Consider the following 20,507-nt stretch of genomic DNA (forward strand, 5'->3'; position numbering starts at 1 on the left):
TTGTTCCTCTGAATGAAGGATGACGCTCCTACCGTTTTGCCAAAAAGAAAAGGAAAATAAAACATCGGATTGCCTTTGTTTTTATGTGTGTCTTCATCTGGCGTGAAACACGGAGTAATACAAGTTGGCATCAAGCAGTTTACTTTAGAAACTAACATAATTGCTGAAGTAGCCTTTACCTGAGGCCTTGCTTATTTTAATGAAGTGTTTGTAATTTTGTAGTCTGTGTCGTGTTTCGAGTTGTTTGTGATGATAATGGTTTATGACCTAGCGATATCTAACAATATAAACAGACTATAGCACTTTCTGATTGTTTCTGTGCACACTTACTGTTACTGAGTCAATCCTTTGTGATATTCTTGCAAAGAAAATTTTGCAGCAGAGCGACTGTTAACTTCTCTGGGCTTTTTATATCCATCAGGGTTCAACATGCACATTTGCCGAGTCAATTCTTCGATCATGTGGTTTCCGCACTGGACTTTTCACCTCTCCACACTTGATCGATGTCCGTGAGCGGTTTCGACTTGATGGGTACTTCTCTCTTTGCTGTGATGCTACATTTTGTTTTAAATGAAAATCTTTAGTTGCTTCTCATTATAATTAGACTTGAGGGAATTACTATTGTTGAGTGACTTATTTAATTTGTCCTATCACTATGCATCATTGTACTTACCTATTACCCTTTTTTCTGGTGAGGCTACAGGCTGGACATTTCAGAAGAAAAGTTTATTAGGTATTTCTGGTGGTGCTGGAACAAATTGAAGGTAAATATCACCTGTTTTGTTTCATATGATGCCATTGCGGCTGTATCATGTTGAAGTGGGACTATATAAATACCGGTGGAATCTGCATCATTTCTTTTCGTGAACTTTAATACTTTCCTTAAAACACCCATTAATGTGGTGAATTTGGTTTACGTTTCAGGTCAAAACTGGTGATGATATTCCAATGCCAGCCTACTTTAGGTTCCTTGCGCTGCTAGCATTCAAGATTTTTTCAGATGAGCAGGTTAATACTTTTCGAATACTTATTGTTCGACAAGCTTTCACTCTTGTCATGAATCTAAATAATACATGTTTGAGCCTTTTCTTATATGTGAATTTTGAAGACTTTCCCCATCTAAAGGCTAGATATTGTGGACATTGGCTCATTGTGTATCAGATTATTTGTACGTTTATGAAAGAAAATGTCTTTATTGTCTGTAAAAAGGCTGCCAGTACCCACCTCCATATAATTTTCATCTTCACTCGAACTGTCTGTAGCCTATGTTACTGACAGATGTCATATGACTGGTAATTTGAACTGTGAAAGGGTCAGTTGTCAGGTAGGTTTATTCAAAGGCATTATGATTTTCTAGGTAGATGAGCCTGTGGTATACTTCTCGATTTTCCGAACTGCATTTATGATGGTTTCCTAGAACGTACTCATTTTGTGTGTTGTGTGTTTAAGCAGGTGGATGTAGCTGTGCTGGAGGTCGGTTTGGGAGGGAAATATGATGCAACAAATGTGGTTTGTGACATTTCTATGATCATTTTGTAGTTAAATAATCCACATTAATATGAAGTGTCTGTATGACATGATCGCCAACCAAAAAGAAAGCTCATACACCAGCACATGTGGTCCTTTTAATACTTCACTTTGATTCTGATTTTAATACTAAACTTGCATATGTACTTTAGCTGCAAAAAGGCTGGTCGGAGATCACAGTGCAAACTATAGCAGAATGACAGTCATGTAGTTCGTTTAACCTAAGTTCACCTGTAAGATATCTAGAATCTGTCTGGAATGCATACTAAGCTTATCTTTCTTCCTATTTTAGCCCGTTGAGATCACCGTCAACATCTTGACTTAAAAGACTGTAGAGCATAACTACTGTGAAAATTGAAACTTTTGCAGGTAAAAGCACCTGTAGTTTGTGGGATATCTTCCCTCGGATACGATCACATGGAAATTCTTGGTTAGTCATGAAACTGAATGAAAAAAGAAATCCTTTGCATCTGTAGTAAACTGGTTTCATTCATGTTGCCAATGCTTGAGCAGGAAATTCACTTGTAGAAATTGCTGGGGAGAAGGCTGGAATAGTGAAGGTTTCTCTCGACCTATTTTTTTCCTTAACATATTTTTTAGGAGAATGTAACATGTTTGCTTTGCTCCTATCTCCTTCAGCTGACAACTTCTGTAACTAAATTTGACTGTTGTTTTGTACCTGCATGACTTTTTTTTTTATCAAAACACAGAAGGGAGTTCCAGCCTATACAGTTCCACAACCAGAGGAGGCAATGTCTGTACTGAAGCAGAGAGCTTCTGAATTGGGTGTATGTTATATTCCGTGCCACACATTTTTTGGTCGCCTCTCTGCCTGCCACATTCTGATTGCAATGAGCATGGCTATAGTTTGGTCCAGTTAATTTATGAAACTTAAATTCATTAAAGGTTTCTATCCGAATAGTTCCACCTTTGGACCCACGGCAATTAGAAGATCAACCTCTTGGGCTGCATGGTGAGCACCAGTACATGAATGCAGGCCTTGCAGTTGCATTGGCTAATACCTGGCTTGAGAGGCAAGGACATTTGGACATAATACATGTCAAAGATCATGTAAGTACTCCAAACTGGCATTTATTTATTTTCCGCAAAAGGATATGTTAGGATCAGTTATCATGTTAGCATGGAGTGCAGGGCACCTTACCAGATCAGTTCATCAAAGGGCTATCAATTGCTTGTTTACAAGGCCGAGCACAGATTGTCCCAGATCTACAAGTGAGCTCAGAATGTAAGGACGCCAGTTGTCCCTTAGTTTTCTATTTGGACGGGGCACATAGCCCAGAAAGTATGGAAATATGCGCAAAGTGGTTTTCCCATGTTACGAAAAAGGATACAGCACAACCAGGTCCTTTGGAGCAGCCTCGTAGTGGTATCAATTCTAAGAAGGTATGCTATGCCTTGCAGTGGCAGCCTTTCGGATTAAAGCAATGTTTAAATGGTCTCTCTCTCTCTCTCTCTCACACACACACTCTTGTGGGATGCTTTCAGATTCTCCTGTTCAATTGCATGTCAGTAAGAGATCCTCAGATATTGCTTCCACGTCTTCTAGATACATGTGCTCAGAAAGGTACGTCAACATAATTCTTTGCTGATGTATCAATAATGATCTTGAACAATGCAACTATTTCATTTTGTAGTTACTAGCAAACATGCCCGTGCGTTGCAACGAGAGGAAAAATCATATATCTATAAACAAATTAGCATTGACGATCCCCCTCCTGACCTTCACATACTCTATTTTAACATGACACTCATCTCCCATGTCGCCACTCATCTTCCTTTTCTATGGCCGCTTTCCTGTGTTGCAAAACTCGATGCTCATGTCTTTGGACCCTTTTGCAGCTCGGACACCAGCCGCTCCTTTCAACCTCTCAGGATGTTGTATATATTATTATCCGTCGTGTCCTTGCTCGGATTACCACCGTAATTCACCTCACTTTTTGTTAACGGTAGCCTGCTCCTCGTTTACTCCGTCATTTGATCCGCGGCAGAATAAAAAAAACATGGAATAAAGTCGCAGCACAGGATGATGTTTAACTAAACATCTTAAATAGCATCATGATTACCTGGGAATTGGTAACACCTTCTTTTGACAACTCACACGACTTGCCCGGTATTTAAGGAGAGTGCGATCAAATGGTGAAACAGAAAATCATATGTACGACTAAACCCGAAGTGCAGTTGATTTGCATAATAGAATTGTACCATATCCACATGTACATGCTTCTAAATGAGATGAACGATATGCCCAATAATTTAATCAAACTGAAAAAACTGAACTAATCAATTATGATAAAATTACTCATCACTCCATTGGCTAATATGTCATTGTTGCCCCACTCAAACGGACGCCAGGTTGCGGGTTGATCAAACCAGTCTCAGACTATAGTTGAACCAAATACAAAAAATGTATCTATCTAATGTAACAAATATATTTTGAGTGCGGCGTTTCGGTGCCCGGGTGCATCTGCACCCGTTCAAAAAAAAATTCGTAAAAAATTCAGAAAAATTCAAAAAATTCCGAAAAAAATTGAGGTGGTGGACAATTTGATGCGTGAGGTGCGCCCCAATTTTCAAAACATTTGGACTTATGTGCAGCTCTCAGCAAAAAAGACAAATCGGAGGTCTGTAAAAATGTGTACTGTTCATATACTGTTTTGCTGAGAGCTGCACATAAGTCCAAATGTTTTGAAAATTGGGGCGCACCTCACGCATCAAATTGTCCACCACCCCAATTTTTTTTGGAATTTTTTGAATTTTTTTAGTATTTATTTTGATTTTTTTGGTGAGCGCAGGTGCAGATGAGCTCGGGCTCAGATTTGGATTTTCGATATATTTCTCTACATGTACCATATGAGCGCTACTTAAAGTATTAAATGTCAGATTCATGAATCTTTCCCTCTTTCCTTCAACTCAAAACCATGAATATTTAGCCTGTATGTGGAATAGATTTAAGAATCATACAATTCTAGGTTCTAATTAACAAATGGATCGCCACCCAGTTCTCAACTCTCCCCTTAAAATAAGACACCCATATGAAAAAAGAATAAAGAAGATATTTCAGTTATATTTCCCATGAGCTTTCTTCTTCTTCTATTTTTCTGTTCTATCCCATTTCTGCATTCTGATTTCTGTTTGGATTTATAAGAGGGACTGCCAAATCAGTTTACCAAACAATCCTTATTATTTACATTCTCTGTTTGCCATGTCTGAGTCTGGCATCTGCCGGGCGTGTACCGCGTCGGGCTGCACAATTAGCCAAAAACAATTAGCCGCATACAGTGATGCCTTTAATCTTCATAAATTTCTTTCCTTCTTTTAATTGCCCCCTTCCTTTAATTAGCCACCAGTGATCGCTGGGTTGTTACTTGCCTCGCTGATGGACAGTGGAGATCCCAGTTGCTCTCAGATGGGCCGCCTAATCGCTGGCTCATTTCTCGCCTTGCTAGAGGAACAGGACACAAACTTTTTGTATGCTGAAATTGGAATCCTGTTCAGGCCAGTTAGTCTGGTTCAAATCCTGGGCACATCACGTCCCTGTTCGTGCTCACAATACTGAAATTCATCAGTTTCCACAAAGTTGGTTTGAGTGTGGACGCACGTCCATCCTATGGAATATTTTCCTTGCAGTCCGTCCACATTTCATGACATTAAATCATTTCCCTTTTTAAGAGCCCCAAGACACAGCCCACAAATTCCGTTCCGTTTCCTTAGATGCACACCTTTCCTTTTTAATAGCCCCACACGACAGCCCACAATTTCAGTTTAACGATCAGAATCTATGTATCCTTCTTTTATATATATACCCTCGACAGCCCATGATTCATCTCGTCCGTCCTCCCTGTTGTTGTCAAGGCGTCTTGCTGATATGAATTTGCAATCCTATATAAACTGGCCCTTATGTGTCTTCAGGAGTGACGTGGTATTATTAACAGTAAATATGAACGACCGAGTTGGTTGGTGCAGATGTCTTGCGACTCGTATACTTCAAGTCACGAGTTTGATCCCCCAGCGCGGCAATTTTTTTTGCGTGGACGGTCCATACGAAAAGGCCCATCTGTGGCCCAGTAGCGCAGCGAAGACCGGGCTAGGTGCACGATTTTTTGCCGTATGACCCCCCAGCCGTAGCTACTCTTTTCACAAGGCTCACATATTCATGACGGAGTGCGGGTTGGTTAAAAAAATACAGGGTCTTTTTTATAAATATTAATGACGGAACGAAACCAAGAATATCACCTTGCTCTATTAGTAGGTATAGACATAGATATAGACTCAGCATGTTTGGAGGAAACAAATTGCAATTGTTCACTTTTACTTTTTGCTTTTTTATTTTAGCTATGGCTTTTGTAAATAAGCTTGTACTCCTTGTTTTTCTCAGTTAATGAAATGGGCAGAGTCCCCGCTTTTAACGTCAAAGAGAAGTTGTTGGATGAATAGCAACTGTGTTCTCAGGAGGGCCAAAGGCCAATACATATACAGGTGTGTGGTAAAGTGCAAGAGACCCCTTATACAATGGGGATAAACCGAAAAGGGCTATACACATCTAACACCCCCCCTCAAACTCATGGTGGGTCAACAACACGGAGTTTGGAGAGAAGAAAACTATGCTGCGCTCGAGTCTGGGCCTTCGTGAAGAAGTCTGCCAACTGTAACTCAGAGGGCACATAGTGAAGGGCGAGAGTCTGATCCTGCACAGCAGCACGCACAAAGTGGGCATCCACACCGATGTGCTTGGTGAGCTCATGCTTCACCGGATCACGCGCAATGCTGATAGCGCCGGTACTGTCTGACAATAAAGGAGTCGATGTAGTAGCAGACACACCAAAGTCCTCAAGTAACCACCGTAACCAGATCACCTCAGCCGTCAACATAGCCATGGCTTGCAACTCAGCCTCGGTACTCGAGCGAGAAACTGCAGTCTGCTTCTTTGTCTTCCAGGCAATAAGAGAGCCACCAAGAAAGACACAATAAGCAGACAGCGAGCGTCGATCCGAGGGATCACTAGCCCAGGTAGCATCAGAGTAGGCCTGGAGCTCAAGAGAGCTGGAGCGGGGAAAGAAAAGGCGCTGAGAGATCGTGCCACGAAGATATCGTAGAACACGGAGGAGATGACTATAGTGGACAGAGGTGGGGGCTGAAACAAACTGACTCAGGATGTGGACAGGATAGGAGATGTCAGGACGAGTAACAACAAGATAGACAAGACTGCCAACAAGATGACGATAGCGAGTGGGATTAGGAAGAGGGGCACCATCGGTGGCACGAAGCTGAACGTTGAGCTCCATAGGAGTCACAACCGTGCGCTCATCACCAAGAGCAGCGCGAGCAAGAAGATCCTGAATATATTTTTCTTGGGAGATGTAGAAGCCATCAGAGGTCGAGGAGATCTCAATCCCAAGAAAATTGCGAAGTGGACCAAGATCAGTCATAAGAAACTGGTCGCGAAGACGAGCCTTAACAAAGGCGATGTAGTCAGTGTCGTCACCAGTGATGATCATGTCATCAACATAGAGAAGGAGAAGAGTCCGACCACGAGGAGACGTGTGAACAAACAGAGCGGGATCATGGTCACTGGGCAAGAAACCAGCGGCGGTCACCACAGAGGCGAAGCGCTCAAACCAGGCGCGAGGGGCCTGTTTGAGACCATATAGAGAGCGGCGAAGTCTACAGACCATACCATCAGGAGCATAGTACCCCTGCGGTGGCTGCATATAAACCTCCTCACGCAACTCGCCATTGAGAAAAGCATTCTGAACATCAAGTTGAGAGATAGACCACTGACGAACAGAAGCTACAGCAAGAAGAGTGCGAACAGTGGTCATGTGGGCCACAGGAGCGAATGTCTCATCATAATCGCGTCCCTGCTCCTGTTGGAAACCACGGGCTACAAGGCGAGCTTTGTGGCGCTCAAGAGAACCATCGGAGCGAGTCTTAACCTTGTAGACCCACTTGCAGGTGATGGGACGAACGCCGGAAGGGAGAGGAACCAGATCCCAAGTGCTAGAGCGCTCAAGGGCAGCAAGCTCTTCGGCCATCGCAAGCTGCCACTCAGGCTGAGTCATGGCTGTCCGATAGGAAGTGGGCTCAGCAATGGCAGAGAGACCATACCGATCAGGGGAGTAGCGATCAGGAGAGGGGCGAGGTCGAGCACGAAGATTATGAACCGGGGGAGATGTGGAGGGAGGAGCACCAGAGGTGGAAGGCTCATCAGGGGAGACATCCTCAATATGAGGGCGACGAGTATAGTGGAGAGGAAACGGTGAGAGAGGGCGACGAACTGAAGATGATGGTGGAGAGGTGGAGGAGGAGGATGGAGAGGATGGGGTCGGTGGTGAGGGAGAGGATGGGGTCAGTGGTGAGGGAGTGGGGAGGAGAGGTGCTAGAGGAAGAGATGACACAGGAGGCACGTAGCGGGGTGTATCGGGAAGGAGAAGGAAAGCAAGGTCATCGACAGAGAAACTCGAGGAAGAAGAACGTGGGTAGTAGGAACGAGACTCATCAAAGGTCACATCACGCGAGATGCGCAAGCGACGACCTACAGGATCCCAACATCGATAGCCCTTGTGCTCATCGCTGTAGCCAAGGAAGACACTCAACCGACTGGGCAGTTAGTTTGGTGCGTTCTCGGGGGGCAAGAAGAACATAGCATACACATCCAAACATACGAAGAGCTGAGTAGTCGGGAGAGCGACTAGTGAGACACTCCATAGGAATACCACCCTGAAGAGCAGTCGATGGCTGAATGTTGATGAGATAGGTGGATGCAGAAACAGCCTCAACCCAAAAATGGGGTGGAAGGGAAGCAGCAATCGTTAGCGCACGAGCCGTCTCAAGCAAATGACGATGCTTGCGTTCGGCAACGCCATTCTGAGCATGAGCCCCAGGACATGAGAACTGGGCAAGAGTACCCTGTTCCGCTAGAAAACCACGCAACAGCTGAGAGGTATACTCCCCAGCAGAGTCAGCACGAAAAGTACGAATGGGCGTGGCAAACTGGGTGTGAACCATGGCAGCAAAACGTTTGTATATAGAGAGAACTTCGCTACGAGATTTCATGAAGTAGAGCCAAGTGTAGCGAGAGAAATCATCAATAAACAAACATAGTAGCGATGACCACCTTTCGAATCAAAGGGAGCAGGACCCCAGACATCAGAATGAACTAAGTCAAACGGATGCTGAGATACTGACTCACTAGTAGGATAAGATAACTGAGTCTGTTTGCCAAGTCTGCAACCATTACAATGTAAGGAGACATCTCCAGATACAGACCCTAAGAGACCCTGACGCACTAAGGAAGATAAACGAGAGCCACAGATGTGGCCAAGTCGATGATGCCACTGCTGGAAGGACGCAGACGAAGAGGCAGCAAGAGCATGGGAGCTGGCAGAGGTGGTGGCAGCGGAAGGAACACAAAGCCAGTCAACTTCCCAAAGGCCCTCTGACTCACGGCGCCGGGGGCCAGCACCAACCAAAGCTTTGGTGCGACGATCCTGAATGGAGCAAGAGTCGGTGTCAAGAATGACACGACAACCAGAATCAGTAAGTTGGGCAGCAGAAAAAAGATTCATGGTAAGGCGAGGAACATGTGAAACACTCGGAACAGAAAAAGATGGAGTGGAAAGAATACCACGACTAGCAACAGGAAGAGGTGTGCCATCGGCGGTAAGAACATTGACAGGCAAATCAAGAGGTCGGAGAGAAGACAACATAGAAGAATCAGAAGACATGTGGAAGGAGGCTCCAGAATCCAAAACCCACGAAGATGTACCTGACTGTGTAGATGCCGGCGGTGGTGGAGAAGGGGCTGCAGTCACAACAGCAGCTGAACCAGTCGACGTAGAGCCTGAGGAAGCAAGGAGGCGCTTGAGGCGAACAATGTCCTGGTCAGTGAGTGACCGAGTCGAGGAAGATCCAGGAGTCCCACTGGAAGAGGAGCGGCGCTGGTCTCGCTTCTTCTCACGACAATTAGACTCTGGGTGACCGGGCCGAGAGCAGTAACCACAGAAGGTGTCACGGCGCGACCGGCCCCTCTCAGTGTACGCAGGGCGACTCACCCCCCCTGAAGGTGTGGGGAGGAGCGGTGGAGCGGTGAGCCGAGCAGACGACACAGGAGCCCGAGCAGCCAACACAGACGGGATCACCAGCAAACCAGCAGAGCGAAGGCGGGTCTCTTCAGCACGAAGCTCAGCAAGCACCTCCGAGATAGGAACACGGCCACGAGCAAGCAAGTGAGCACGTCGCGGCTCAAACTCTGAGTGGAGACGGGATAAGAACTCATGGACCCGCTGAAACTCCAGATCAGACCGAGTAGTCTGACAGCAACGACAGGTGCCACAAACAACTGTCCGAAGAGGGTCAAGCTGACGCCAGATGGCAGAGCACTGGGAATAGAACTCATCAACAGACAAATCACCCTGCTGGAGAGCATGCTCCTGACGCACCACAGAGAGGTAGAGAGCATCCCCAGAGGGCTGATAGCGCTGACAGAGGTATGACCACATCGCTGCAACAGTACCGAGGCCCATGAATTCTGACGCGAACTGAGGGAGGACACTCGCAGTGAGAACGGCAGCAGCCCGAGCATCATCATTGCACCACTGAGTGTAAGCAGACAGGTCATCACGGTACACAGAGAGAGCATCTGAATAAGCGGATACCTGCTGATCATAAGCATCCACCGCAGCATCATCTAGGGCCTTGGCGGCATCCCGGTCAGCCTGAGAAGCATCAGCAGCAAGGACTGGCGGCACGGGCGGAGCAGGACATGGCGGACAAGGGACCTCGCCAGACAGAACACCCCACAGAAGAAGTCCACGCATATGGATGCGCATGAAGCCCACAAACTCAGCATAGTTGGTGCCATCGAAGATCACCGAGCAACGAGGAACAGCCACATAGCCCGAAGATGACATACTGAGATATCCCTCTCTGCCCCCCTTTTTTTTCAACGGATGCAGAACTGGATCGGGATTAGGGGACACGCGCGCCCCCGATTTGGGATCGGGCAGGAGGCAAGCGCGCTCGAGGGGAAGCCGGCGCGCAGAAGCGGGATCCCCCGAGCGGGAGCAGCCCAAGCGGAGCTCCCGAGCGGAAGCAGGCACGAGCGGGAGCAGCCCCCGAGCGGAGGCACAGCCCAGGAGCCCCGGCGAGGCGGTCTCGGCGAGGACCAAGCGGAACGGGACCGGGGCGGTGAGGTCCGGCGGATCTGGGCACGGGGATGGAGCTCCAGCGACCTGGCGCGGGAGGCGGCCCACGCGGTCGCTCGCACGCTCGACTGAGCGAAGCGGGAGAAGCAGGGGCGGGATTCGGCAGCGGGAGAACCAGATCGAGGCCAGGGAGCGAGTCCCTGGCGGATCCGGAGCGAGGGGTGGACGAGGAGGACCGAGCAGAGCCCACGGCGAGCCGGACCGGAATCAGGCAGAGAGCAGGCCGGAGCGAATCGGGGGAGAAGATCTAGCACGGAGTTGCAGCGTGCGGGAGGAACCTAACATCTGATACCATGTTGGATGAATAGCAACTGTGTTCTCAGGAGGGCCAAAGGCCAATACATATACAGGTGTGTGGTAAAGTGCAAGAGACCCCTTATACAATGGGGATAAACCGAAAAGGGCTATACACATCTAACAGTTCATTTGCGTGGCATGTAGATAATCTGTCTTGTATTTCCTTAATGGCTTGTGTGGTTGAATGAACTACCAGCAAGCTGAGGACTGTCTGAAGTCACTGGCTAATTTTCTTTGTGCTTACTTTTCAAAATGAACAATATACTCATACTGTAAGTTGAGTGGATGCTTTCATTGCTCTTCTATAATGATAAGTTATTTTGCCCAGGCCTCCACTTTGATCAGGCCTTATTTGTGCCAAACCAATCGCAATATAACAAGCTTGGTTCGCATGCATCACCACCTCCAGGGAGAGAGCAAATTGATTTGTCATGGCAATTGTCGCTCCAAACAGTCTGGGAAGACTTGCTTCGCGGCAAGAAAGGTATACTAAAAGTTCGTTGCAGTTAGTTCTCAAACTGGGTTGTACACTTGTACTGTCAACACGACCATTTGAGTTAAAGATGATTGATGAACTTCAATGGGAACAATGCAGGTCTAAATGGCACAAGTTCTAGCGGGGCTAGTTTAGTTTTTGAATCTCTTCCATCAGCAATTAAGTGGCTAAGGGAAACTTCTCAACAAAACCAATCTACTTCATGGCAGGTAATTTTTTTGGGCATATTTGATTGTTTTCAGTGATGTTCTCTGAAATGTCTCGTAGCAGTACTACATTATGTCATGCGATGACTGGAATATTTCACCCAGCCATCCATAACTAGCTACCCCCCTCTAGGCATTGTAGGATCTGTTATCACTTATCCTTTACTGACCCTCATTCACACATGTATGTAATTGTCTGTATTTTTGGCATATATTATTCTTCTACTTGTTCAATTCACGTTCATTTGTTTGTTTACTTCATCTGGTTCTGCTATTCCATGATTTATACCTGCCATTTTATTACACTGGTGTTTTGGGTTGCTTTATGTTTGTTCATTTCTGCTAATCCATGACTAAGAACATGTGTTATGTATCTGTATTTATTCTCTTGCAAGTTGCAACTACTTTCCTACTCGATGCTTATAGGTTTGTTTTTGTGTACTGAATCAGGTCTTGGTTACTGGCTCCCTTCATCTCGTTGGTGATGTCTTAAGATTGATTAAGATCTGATTCTCCTTGCGTCTCGTTGGTGATGTCTCGAGATTTATCAAGTAAATTTGGTTGGAATACAAGGTTCAGATTGAAGTGTCTGTTTACTAGACCACCATACACCGGAGCCTATCGTTATTTATGATTGGCATCCACAATACAACTACCTGGCTGAAGAATGAGAGACTTGAAGGCCATTTTATTCTGACGTGGACTAAGCGCAAATATGTTGTACTACCTCATTTTTTGTTTCTGCCTATGTGGGCGCTTGTACAACACTGTAGCCCATTTTTGTTCAAATATATTCGCTCTGCTTTGGAGTGTACAGACAGCAAACTATATTATGATATGAATAACCATGCAAAATTTCAAACTTGGAATAACAATGTTTTCCAAGCTTCGATTCTTCAAAAATTATTGTGTCAAATCCGAATACCCTTCATACCGGCATTCCTGGTTGGAAGATAGAGAATAGACTGACTATGTCAGGTAATTTTCCTGCACATCCATCGTAACTTTACTTTGCATTGAAGCAGACAGGACTGACAGGTCACTCTTTTGCAGAACAAATTCTTGGGACTGAAGCTAGATCAGAGGTATCCTGATTGCTTGTTGGTTTGTGGCTCTGAGAAAACAGAGTATGTACATAATGTGAATCCAAACTGGTAATGTTTCACCTTCATTTCTCTTGTTTCTCCAGTTCATAGACTAAAGCTAGTAGCAACTTAACTGTTCATTTAGATAATTCTAGGAGTTATCTTTTTGCGCCTTGAATTTTTATATGAGCTTTTCGCTGCATCGTTTCTTTGTTTCTGAAAAGCGGTTCGGGTTCAAGGCCAAACAAGGTCTTGGCGTTTATTCATTGTATATTCAAGTGCATGTTATTTGATATTTATCATATGTGCTGTAAACGAGCATGTTTTTTCTGGTTATATTGAGAATGCATGTGTGTCTTTCTGGGTGCACTAAGAATAGATATAACATCGACCACCTTCGTCCAAGAAAAACTTGACTGACAGATAACAACGCCTTCTAATTTCGCAATTCTTCTTCCTATGTCTTGGACTATTGTTAGTATTTAGTTATCTTTGGACACTAAATATAGTTGAACACTTTGTATAGGAGAATAACCACAAATTAGAACCGTGCAAGGAGTAATCTCCAAAGTTAGCATTGTGACGTGGCACATCTATTCCCATCTCTGACCTTTTCCTGTGGCTTGGTGTTAGAGCCTAGCCTCTTCTATTTTTTCTTCTGCCTCTCCCAAATCCGGTTTCAGGCATTCATTTAAAGCCTTCCACTGCTTCTGGGTCCAACCTCTCTTTGGCTTTCATCTGCTTCTATTAGGTCGCAGATCGAGAGCCGAAGACAGGTTATCTTGATAGCATTAGAAGGCTTGAGCCAGACAACTCTTGTCAGCAACTGAGTGGCATATTTCGCTAGGTTTCATCACCAAGAATATCAAGATGACATTCTATGGTACACAGGACAAGTGCAAGGCTTGTGACAAGACCGTTCATTTCATTGACCTCCTTACTGCGGATGGCATTCCCTACCACAAGTATTGCTTCAAATGCAGCCATTGCAAAGGCACTCTTTCGGTAATGCCCCCTTCTTGACATTTGCTGTCGGATGCATCAGTTTCTCACATCCCTTTGCTCTGTGTGATCTTCTGAATTATGTCATGTGCATGAGCTCACGTTGAACTGCACTGTTTCTAGATGTGCAGCTACTCCTCCATGGATGGAGTTCTTTTCTGCAAGACTCATTTTGAGCAGCTTTTCAAGGAAACAGGCAGCTTCAAGAAAAACTTCCCCACATGTAAGTTTGTCCTGCATTGCTCTTCCCACTGTTGTTTTGTTTGCAATTACAGCAGAAATCTCATCACATTGTACTTGTTCTTTTTTTTTTGTTCAGGCGCAAAGGCAAATAATGAGCAGGTATTGCTTTCTCGCCATTCTGTGGGCCACACTTATATTTGTTGTGAAATGATTATGAAAAAATATATATTGCAGCCTGATAGGCTACCCTTTGCTGCTGATTTAATACGAGTATTTCGTAGAGTACAATCAGCAATATCATTATTTCCCAATTTGTCACAGATTGCAGCTCATAATTCGTTTTCTTCCCTACAGTCTAAGGCCCCAAACAAGTATGGCTCTGTGTTCTGTGGAACTCAGGACAAGTGTGCTGCCTGCAAGAAGACTGTGTACCCATTGGAGAAGGTAATAAATTCCCGTTCTTGAACGATTAAGCCGGTCGCGATTAAGCAGTGGAAACTTTGGTAACTGGGAAATCTCAACTTTTGGCTAACAAAATTTAAGAGCAATAAAATGCACATGCATATATGTGTTTGCATCATTTCAGTCCTTGATCAACCTACCCAAATTTCATGAGTAATCTTTGGACACAACAGACTACGCATGCACCTGTTGCCTCGTTTTCCATATGCAAAAGTCTGTCTGATAATTTCAGTTCCTTGGCAGATGACCTTGGAGGGCGAGCCCTACCACAAGACCTGCTTCAAGTGCGCTCACGGCGGCTGCATCCTGACGACCGCCTCCTACGCCTCCCTTAACGGGATCCTATACTGCCAGAACCACTTCTGGCAGCTGTTCAAGGAGACGGGCAGCTACAGCAACCTGCTCAAGCCCGCCTCGGCCAAGAACGCCGACGAGCCAGAGGCGGCCAAGGAAGAGGAGCAGGCGCCAGAAGCCGTCGAGGAGCAGGCGCCAGAAGCCGTTGAGGACCAGGAGCACTCATAAGAAACTACACTACACGTAAACAGTTACAAGAACCTACATACATGTTCGTTCCCCACGCTGATGTTGCTCTTGTGTATTGCTGCTGCTGCCCATCTTTATTCTCATCTCACAGAGGCACGCAGTGGCTGTTATGCATCTTATCGCCTTGGCTATCGCAATCCCGAATTCTGTATATCATTGCCCGTGCCATCGTCTCGTGAATGGTAGCAGAATTTGCACAAGTTTGTTCTATACTTCTATCTTGGTCTTGCAATTCCAAGGATATTCGAAAGAGGGGGAGGGAAGCATTGATCAAACACTGTTCTTGCTCTTTTTTCTCCTCTATAAATGGTACTATTAGAAGACAATTCAAACTCTAGACAATTCGCCCGGTCGCCACTGTTCTTATCGTAACGTGCCCGTGTTATATTCCTTTATCGTACATAAATCAGGAGACAGGTGTGATTGACAACGAAACAGCCTCCAAGGTCACAAAAGGAAGAGAGCTGCACGCACCGGCAAATCCAATCTACCAGACAGGTTTTGTGTGGATGCTATTGCTGGGCAAATTGCCCAAGATTAGCCTCATCAGAATGTTGGGTGATAGACACGTTTTTTCTATAGAGAAAACAAACTCAGATCGTTTCCTGAGAAGCTAAAACAGCGGTGTGTCTTTCCTCAAAAAAGCAAAAGCGGCGAACCAACATGTGGTTGGATGGCTAGAGGAACAGTGGTATCCCGAGCCCACAAAGATGTTTTATTACTCAAAAGGTTAAACATTACATCCGACCTCTGCATAACTAAGATGCATACAACCATAACCAAATTCAAGTTTTTAAAAACCGATAAAGACGAAATACACGTAGTCATATGGAGATTGTATACACCTAAAACATAGGAGGGCAAATCCAAAGATCATGTTGTCATCCATGGTACAAATATCCCTCGTCGTGGCCTCCAATCGTGTACACACCTCTGTAAAACCGATCTTGATTCTCCACACGTTGTAAAGACGATCATAAACGAAGCGTACCGGTACATCTGTAGATAACCTGCATAAGAGAAGTATTTTTATCATTAAAAACCTTATCATTTTTACATAGCTGAAGCGACCAAATAACGGCAAGCGCTCCCGCATTGAGAATAATTCGAAACCTGTATTCAGTCCCATGTAAGCAATTGCCGAATATATTGGCAACACTATGTGGAGGATACAAGCGAGAAGCTACTTGAATGACTGACCATATAGAATGAGCGAACTTGCAATGAAAAAACAAGTGTTTTGTTGTCCCGTCTTGATGACAAAACACACAACGCATGCTTCCATACCAATTCCTCTTACTAAGATAAGCTTTGCTAAGAGTGACTCCTCGATGAAGATACCACACAAAGATTTTAATAAAACACTGCTTCGAGGTAAAGGCACAGTAAAGCATTTTCATTACATTTCACTCTCTCCCAGTTGCCTAAAATTGTGGTACATCTTGGCCACATTTGCTAGAAATCCAAAGCGTATGTGGGCCATACGAGGTACCTAATTACACGAGGAAACCTAACAAGGTTCAAAGTAATCACCTACAATTTTTAAGACATGACTATGAACACTTCTCCACGTGTACTAAATCGACATAGTATATCTAGCATCATGTCTCTACCACCGCGCCATAGATGATCTGGCCGCCCGGTCCATCCCTCTCATAACCTTTCTATCTAGCCTTTTAGTTCGGTGTAGTTTGTTTTGGCTATCCGCTACACGTGTTTGATTCAAACACGTAGCACTTCACTAATTATAGCCTAACACATAAACATATTCGTCAAGGTTTCAACAACCTCAAGTGATATGAATTTCAGCAAAATGTTAGCTATGCTAGCAACCATATATGGCTAGAAATATCTGAAGACATATGCGACCAAGCTAAGGGGACATGAATCAATGTGCGAGGATTGCTAATTTAAAGGAAGGAGGCGCGAATACAAATTTTGCAGTGTGCGAGGATTGCCAATTTAAAGGAAGGAGACGCGAACACACACAAAAATTCATCGCCACCAATGCAAGGAGGAAGAATTACATTGATAGGCTCATGCATCGGCAAGGTTGGGTCACCGACTGTCGTGGAATTGTCACGACAGATGTCCTAGTGTGAGGACTTAGTCGTGGAGCCATCGCAACTAGGTTAGCTTAAAGGGGTTAAACGGGACAAAGGACACAGAGAGTTTATACTGGTTCGGCCCCTTGCCGTGAAGGTAAAGGCCTAATCCAGTTTGTGGTGGTATTGCTTATGTCTTGATTACCAGGGAGAGAATACGCTTGACCTAGATTTCGATCTCTTGTTTCTTGCCCTGAACCGCCGCCGGGTCATCCCTTTATATACACAGGTTGACGCCCAGCGGCTCACAGAGTCCTGGCCGGCCCATAGACAACGTGTCCGGCTCGGTGACTAAATATACTTGCCTTACAATATAAGTCATACACATATGGCGGTTTACCCCTATGGGCCCTAAGTCACCCTTGGGTTTAGGCCCTTGCTTCATGAACCGCCATCTTCAACATCCTCATGGGCTTTGTATGGATGAACCGCCATAGGTATAACCCGGCCCCTCCTGGGCGGGTCATACCCAATAGTCATATCCCCAACATTAGACCTCAGATTGATTTGAACTCGTTCATGTCAATCTTCAACACTTAGAAAAATCCTTCCTTCTTTATTCTTGCGAGATCTCATAACCCACCATGACATCATCTCCTGCGATTGTGGTAACCCTCCATGACATCACCTGTCATTAATATCACACAATACCCAATATATCTTAATAGATCCTTATCTTTAATAGCCATCCTGAAAATCAAGGGGTCAGAACAGCTGGATAATCATTCTTTGGCCTCCTCATTTTTTGCACCCACCTGTTACCCTTCTCCTTATAAATAGGGTCAAGCAACCCTTCTTTCATTTTCCCTCTTTTCCTTCTCGTCTTCCACCTCTCTCCGCGACGCATCTGCACTTCTGAGCACTGCCGCCGCCGCGAAGCTCATCGTCTTCCTTGACCTCGGCCGCTGCATCAACCTGAACGGGACCAGAGAAACTGCGGTGCCTCTTCATCGCTCATCGGATCCAGTAAGCACCTTATCTTCTCCACCATAGATCTCCATTAGGGTTTCTGCAGTTCTTATGAGTTCATCATCGTTCTTCGTCATGCTTCTGTTTAATCCTTGCTTTGATCGAAAAATGGCCTTAAAATATGCAGAACCTGTTTTTATCCTTCGTCTTAATCACTGAACATACCCTTTAGATGCAGAAATCTCGCCCATGTGCTAGTTCCTCTACTGCTGCAATATTTAGGCTTTGATTTATTTTCTTTTTTCACACAACGCTAGATCCAAATCACCTGCTCCAGTCTGTAAAACCTGTTTATTCAACACTTAGCAGATTTCACTCTTGATAGATATCAATCTGGTCATGGCGGCTTACATCACCGATTATCACTAGCCATAGATCATTAGGCCCCTTTTAAGCTGCCACTCCGAATATATACTGTAGCGTTTTACTTCCGGCTTAATGAATCAACTGAAACCGGCAAAATTGTTCTTTCTTTTAGGCTTCTATCTTCACAATGCCGCCGAAGACAGTCACTTCATCTAATTGGGTTCCCTCCATTGTCACTGAGAACACGCTCAAAGACTTTCTCAAAACCGGCTATTTACCAACAAAAAATGTCATGCATTGGCGCGCCCCCAATCCAGACGAAGAAAGACCTCAGCCAAAGGATGATGAGGTCATTGTTTTTACTGATCACATGAATCGGGACTTCTCACCACCCGGTTCTAAATTTTTCCGAGATGTTCAACACTTCTTTCAGCTTCATCCTCAAGACATCGGACCCAATTCCGTGTCAAACATCTGCAACTTTCAAGTTTTCTGTGGAGTATACCTTCAAGAGGAGCCCAATGTTGAACTCTTTAGGGAATATTTTTATTTGAACCGCCAAAACGAGTTTACGAATGGACCCAGCTTGGAACTTGGCGGAATCTCAATTCAACGAAGAAGAGATGCTATCTTCCCCTATGCTTGCTTGCCGAGTCACCCCAAAGATTGGAACCAGACATGGTTTTACTGCAAAGATACCTCTTCGGCTGACGAGAATCCACTGCCATATTATCGTGTCCAACGTCTTGACCCAAAACATCATCTTCCTGAAAAGCTTACCACTACTGAACGTGCAAAGCTTGCCCCCACCATTGCAAAGGTCAAGGCTCTGCTGGGAAACGGGTTAACTGGCATTGACTTGGTTCGGTCCTGGGTTTCTTGGCGAATCATACCCTTGAGTCGCCGATCCGGCTTAATGTGTACTTACACGGGTGGTGTAAAGGATCCACTGCGCCATAGCTCCGTGCGTTTAACCGAGGAAACAATCAATGAAATGACAAAGACCCTTCTGAATGAAGATCCGGAAGACTGCAGCAAAGTGGGTCTGAACCCTTTCTGCAAACTTAACCCGCCACCAGATGTGGGTCTTTAAATTACTTACTTTTACCTTCATCATCCAAATATTCTATTAACTCAACTTTGATGACTTTCATAGGCTGAATCTGATTTTTGGAAAAAGAAATATAACCATGAAGCTGCCAAAAAGGCCAGGGCTGCCAAGAAAGCTGCCAAGAAGAACAAGAAGAAATTAAGTACTTCCGAACTGTTTGAACTGGACGGCAACTCTAAGTAGGAGGTAGCTCTTGATTCCCTTGGCTCCTTTTTCAACTATCTTATTGACATTGATTATCATCAGGATGACACGAGGGCTAGTCAAGCAGTCGAGGAAGAGGTAACTATCATTTTCTCTGACTCAGAGCCTTTGCCAAGACAGAAAATTCGAAGAGTAACCCGGAAAGTAAGCTTTTCACACCCCTTAGCTCATCTGGATCCTCACTTTCTTTTGAAGCAACAGCAGCACGAGAACCGGCGATAAACTCAGGCCAGCGGAGGTGAAGAATTATTTTCCGGCTTACCGAATACTCCAGCTCCCAGGAAACATCGAAACGAGGTCATCCCAAATTTAAACTCTTTTTATCCTCTAGCGGGTCTCATTCGCCAGCCACTTAGTTCTTCCGATTCAAATTATCAGGAGACTTCTCGCTCCTCTTCCGACGACTCATCACAGTCCCAGCTGCAGACTTTCAAAACTGCTCCTGGGTAATAACAATTACTTATTATTTGCTTCCTCCTCAGGTTCTTATCTTTATACTGACTTCTCATAACTCATGTAGTGGAAAAGCAAAAACTAGCAAGAAGGCAAAGGTGACTAAGCCGGCTGAAGACCCAAAAGTCCATGAACCAGAGCAACAAATTCTAGCGTCTGACACCTCCGTACCACAACCAGAAGAACCTGTTCATGACGTTCCACCAGAAATTCCTGACCCTTCCATTGACCAGACAAACAACAATCCTTTGAATACTGAATCATCAAGCCCAATTAAACCGGCTGAAACACATGCCGATGATGTGATGATTACTAGCACCGACTTTAGAGAGCC

The 20,507-nt window shown here is 44.9% G+C and overlaps 2 protein-coding genes across 5 annotated transcripts in view; both read left to right on the forward strand.

The window, feature by feature from the left end:
• Window positions 1–12,728, forward strand: part of LOC119335487 (folylpolyglutamate synthase-like) — a 14,001-nt gene extending 1,273 nt beyond the window's left edge. Inside the window, exons 4-16 of one of the 4 annotated variants that reach the window (XM_037607610.1) lie at window positions 422–531; window positions 704–764; window positions 925–1,008; window positions 1,453–1,509; window positions 1,897–1,957; window positions 2,041–2,087; window positions 2,238–2,346; window positions 2,450–2,598; window positions 2,668–2,931; window positions 3,034–3,112; window positions 11,377–11,532; window positions 11,644–11,753; window positions 12,201–12,728. In XM_037607610.1, the coding sequence (XP_037463507.1) occupies window positions 422–531; window positions 704–764; window positions 925–1,008; window positions 1,453–1,509; window positions 1,897–1,957; window positions 2,041–2,087; window positions 2,238–2,346; window positions 2,450–2,598; window positions 2,668–2,931; window positions 3,034–3,112; window positions 11,377–11,532; window positions 11,644–11,753; window positions 12,201–12,260 (1,347 nt within the window). In that variant the 3' untranslated portion in view covers window positions 12,261–12,728. Of the gene's footprint in view, window positions 1–421; window positions 532–703; window positions 765–924; window positions 1,009–1,452; window positions 1,510–1,896; window positions 1,958–2,040; window positions 2,088–2,237; window positions 2,347–2,433; window positions 2,599–2,667; window positions 2,932–3,033; window positions 3,113–11,376; window positions 11,533–11,643; window positions 11,754–12,200 lie in introns of all 4 variants that reach the window. The other 3 variants (XM_037607616.1, XM_037607623.1, XM_037607630.1) reach the window with 3 other exon arrangements.
• Window positions 12,729–13,504: 776 nt separating this feature from the next.
• LOC119335514 (LIM domain-containing protein PLIM2b-like) lies at window positions 13,505–15,235 on the forward strand. The gene is made up of 5 exons (XM_037607640.1): window positions 13,505–13,840; window positions 13,961–14,060; window positions 14,157–14,179; window positions 14,375–14,464; window positions 14,726–15,235. Exons 1-5 carry the CDS (start codon window positions 13,706–13,708, stop codon window positions 15,002–15,004), a joined length of 627 nt encoding a protein of 208 aa, XP_037463537.1. The 5' UTR covers window positions 13,505–13,705; the 3' UTR covers window positions 15,005–15,235.
• Window positions 15,236–20,507: the final 5,272 nt, after the last annotated feature.

Source organism: Triticum dicoccoides, chromosome 1B (assembly GCF_002162155.2).
Source record: "Triticum dicoccoides isolate Atlit2015 ecotype Zavitan chromosome 1B, WEW_v2.0, whole genome shotgun sequence".
Lineage (NCBI taxonomy): Eukaryota > Viridiplantae > Streptophyta > Magnoliopsida > Poales > Poaceae > Triticum > Triticum dicoccoides.

Coding starts and splice junctions, on each gene's coding strand:
- LOC119335514 (XM_037607640.1), top strand. CDS start 13,706: ATGACATTCTATGGTACACAGGACAAGTGCAAGGCTTGTGACAAGACC. Junction 14,180..14,374: donor CAAAGGCAAATAATGAGCAG/GTATTGCTTTCT, acceptor TCTTCCCTACAG/TCTAAGGCCCCAAACAAGTA. Junction 14,465..14,725: donor CTGTGTACCCATTGGAGAAG/GTAATAAATTCC, acceptor GTTCCTTGGCAG/ATGACCTTGGAGGGCGAGCC.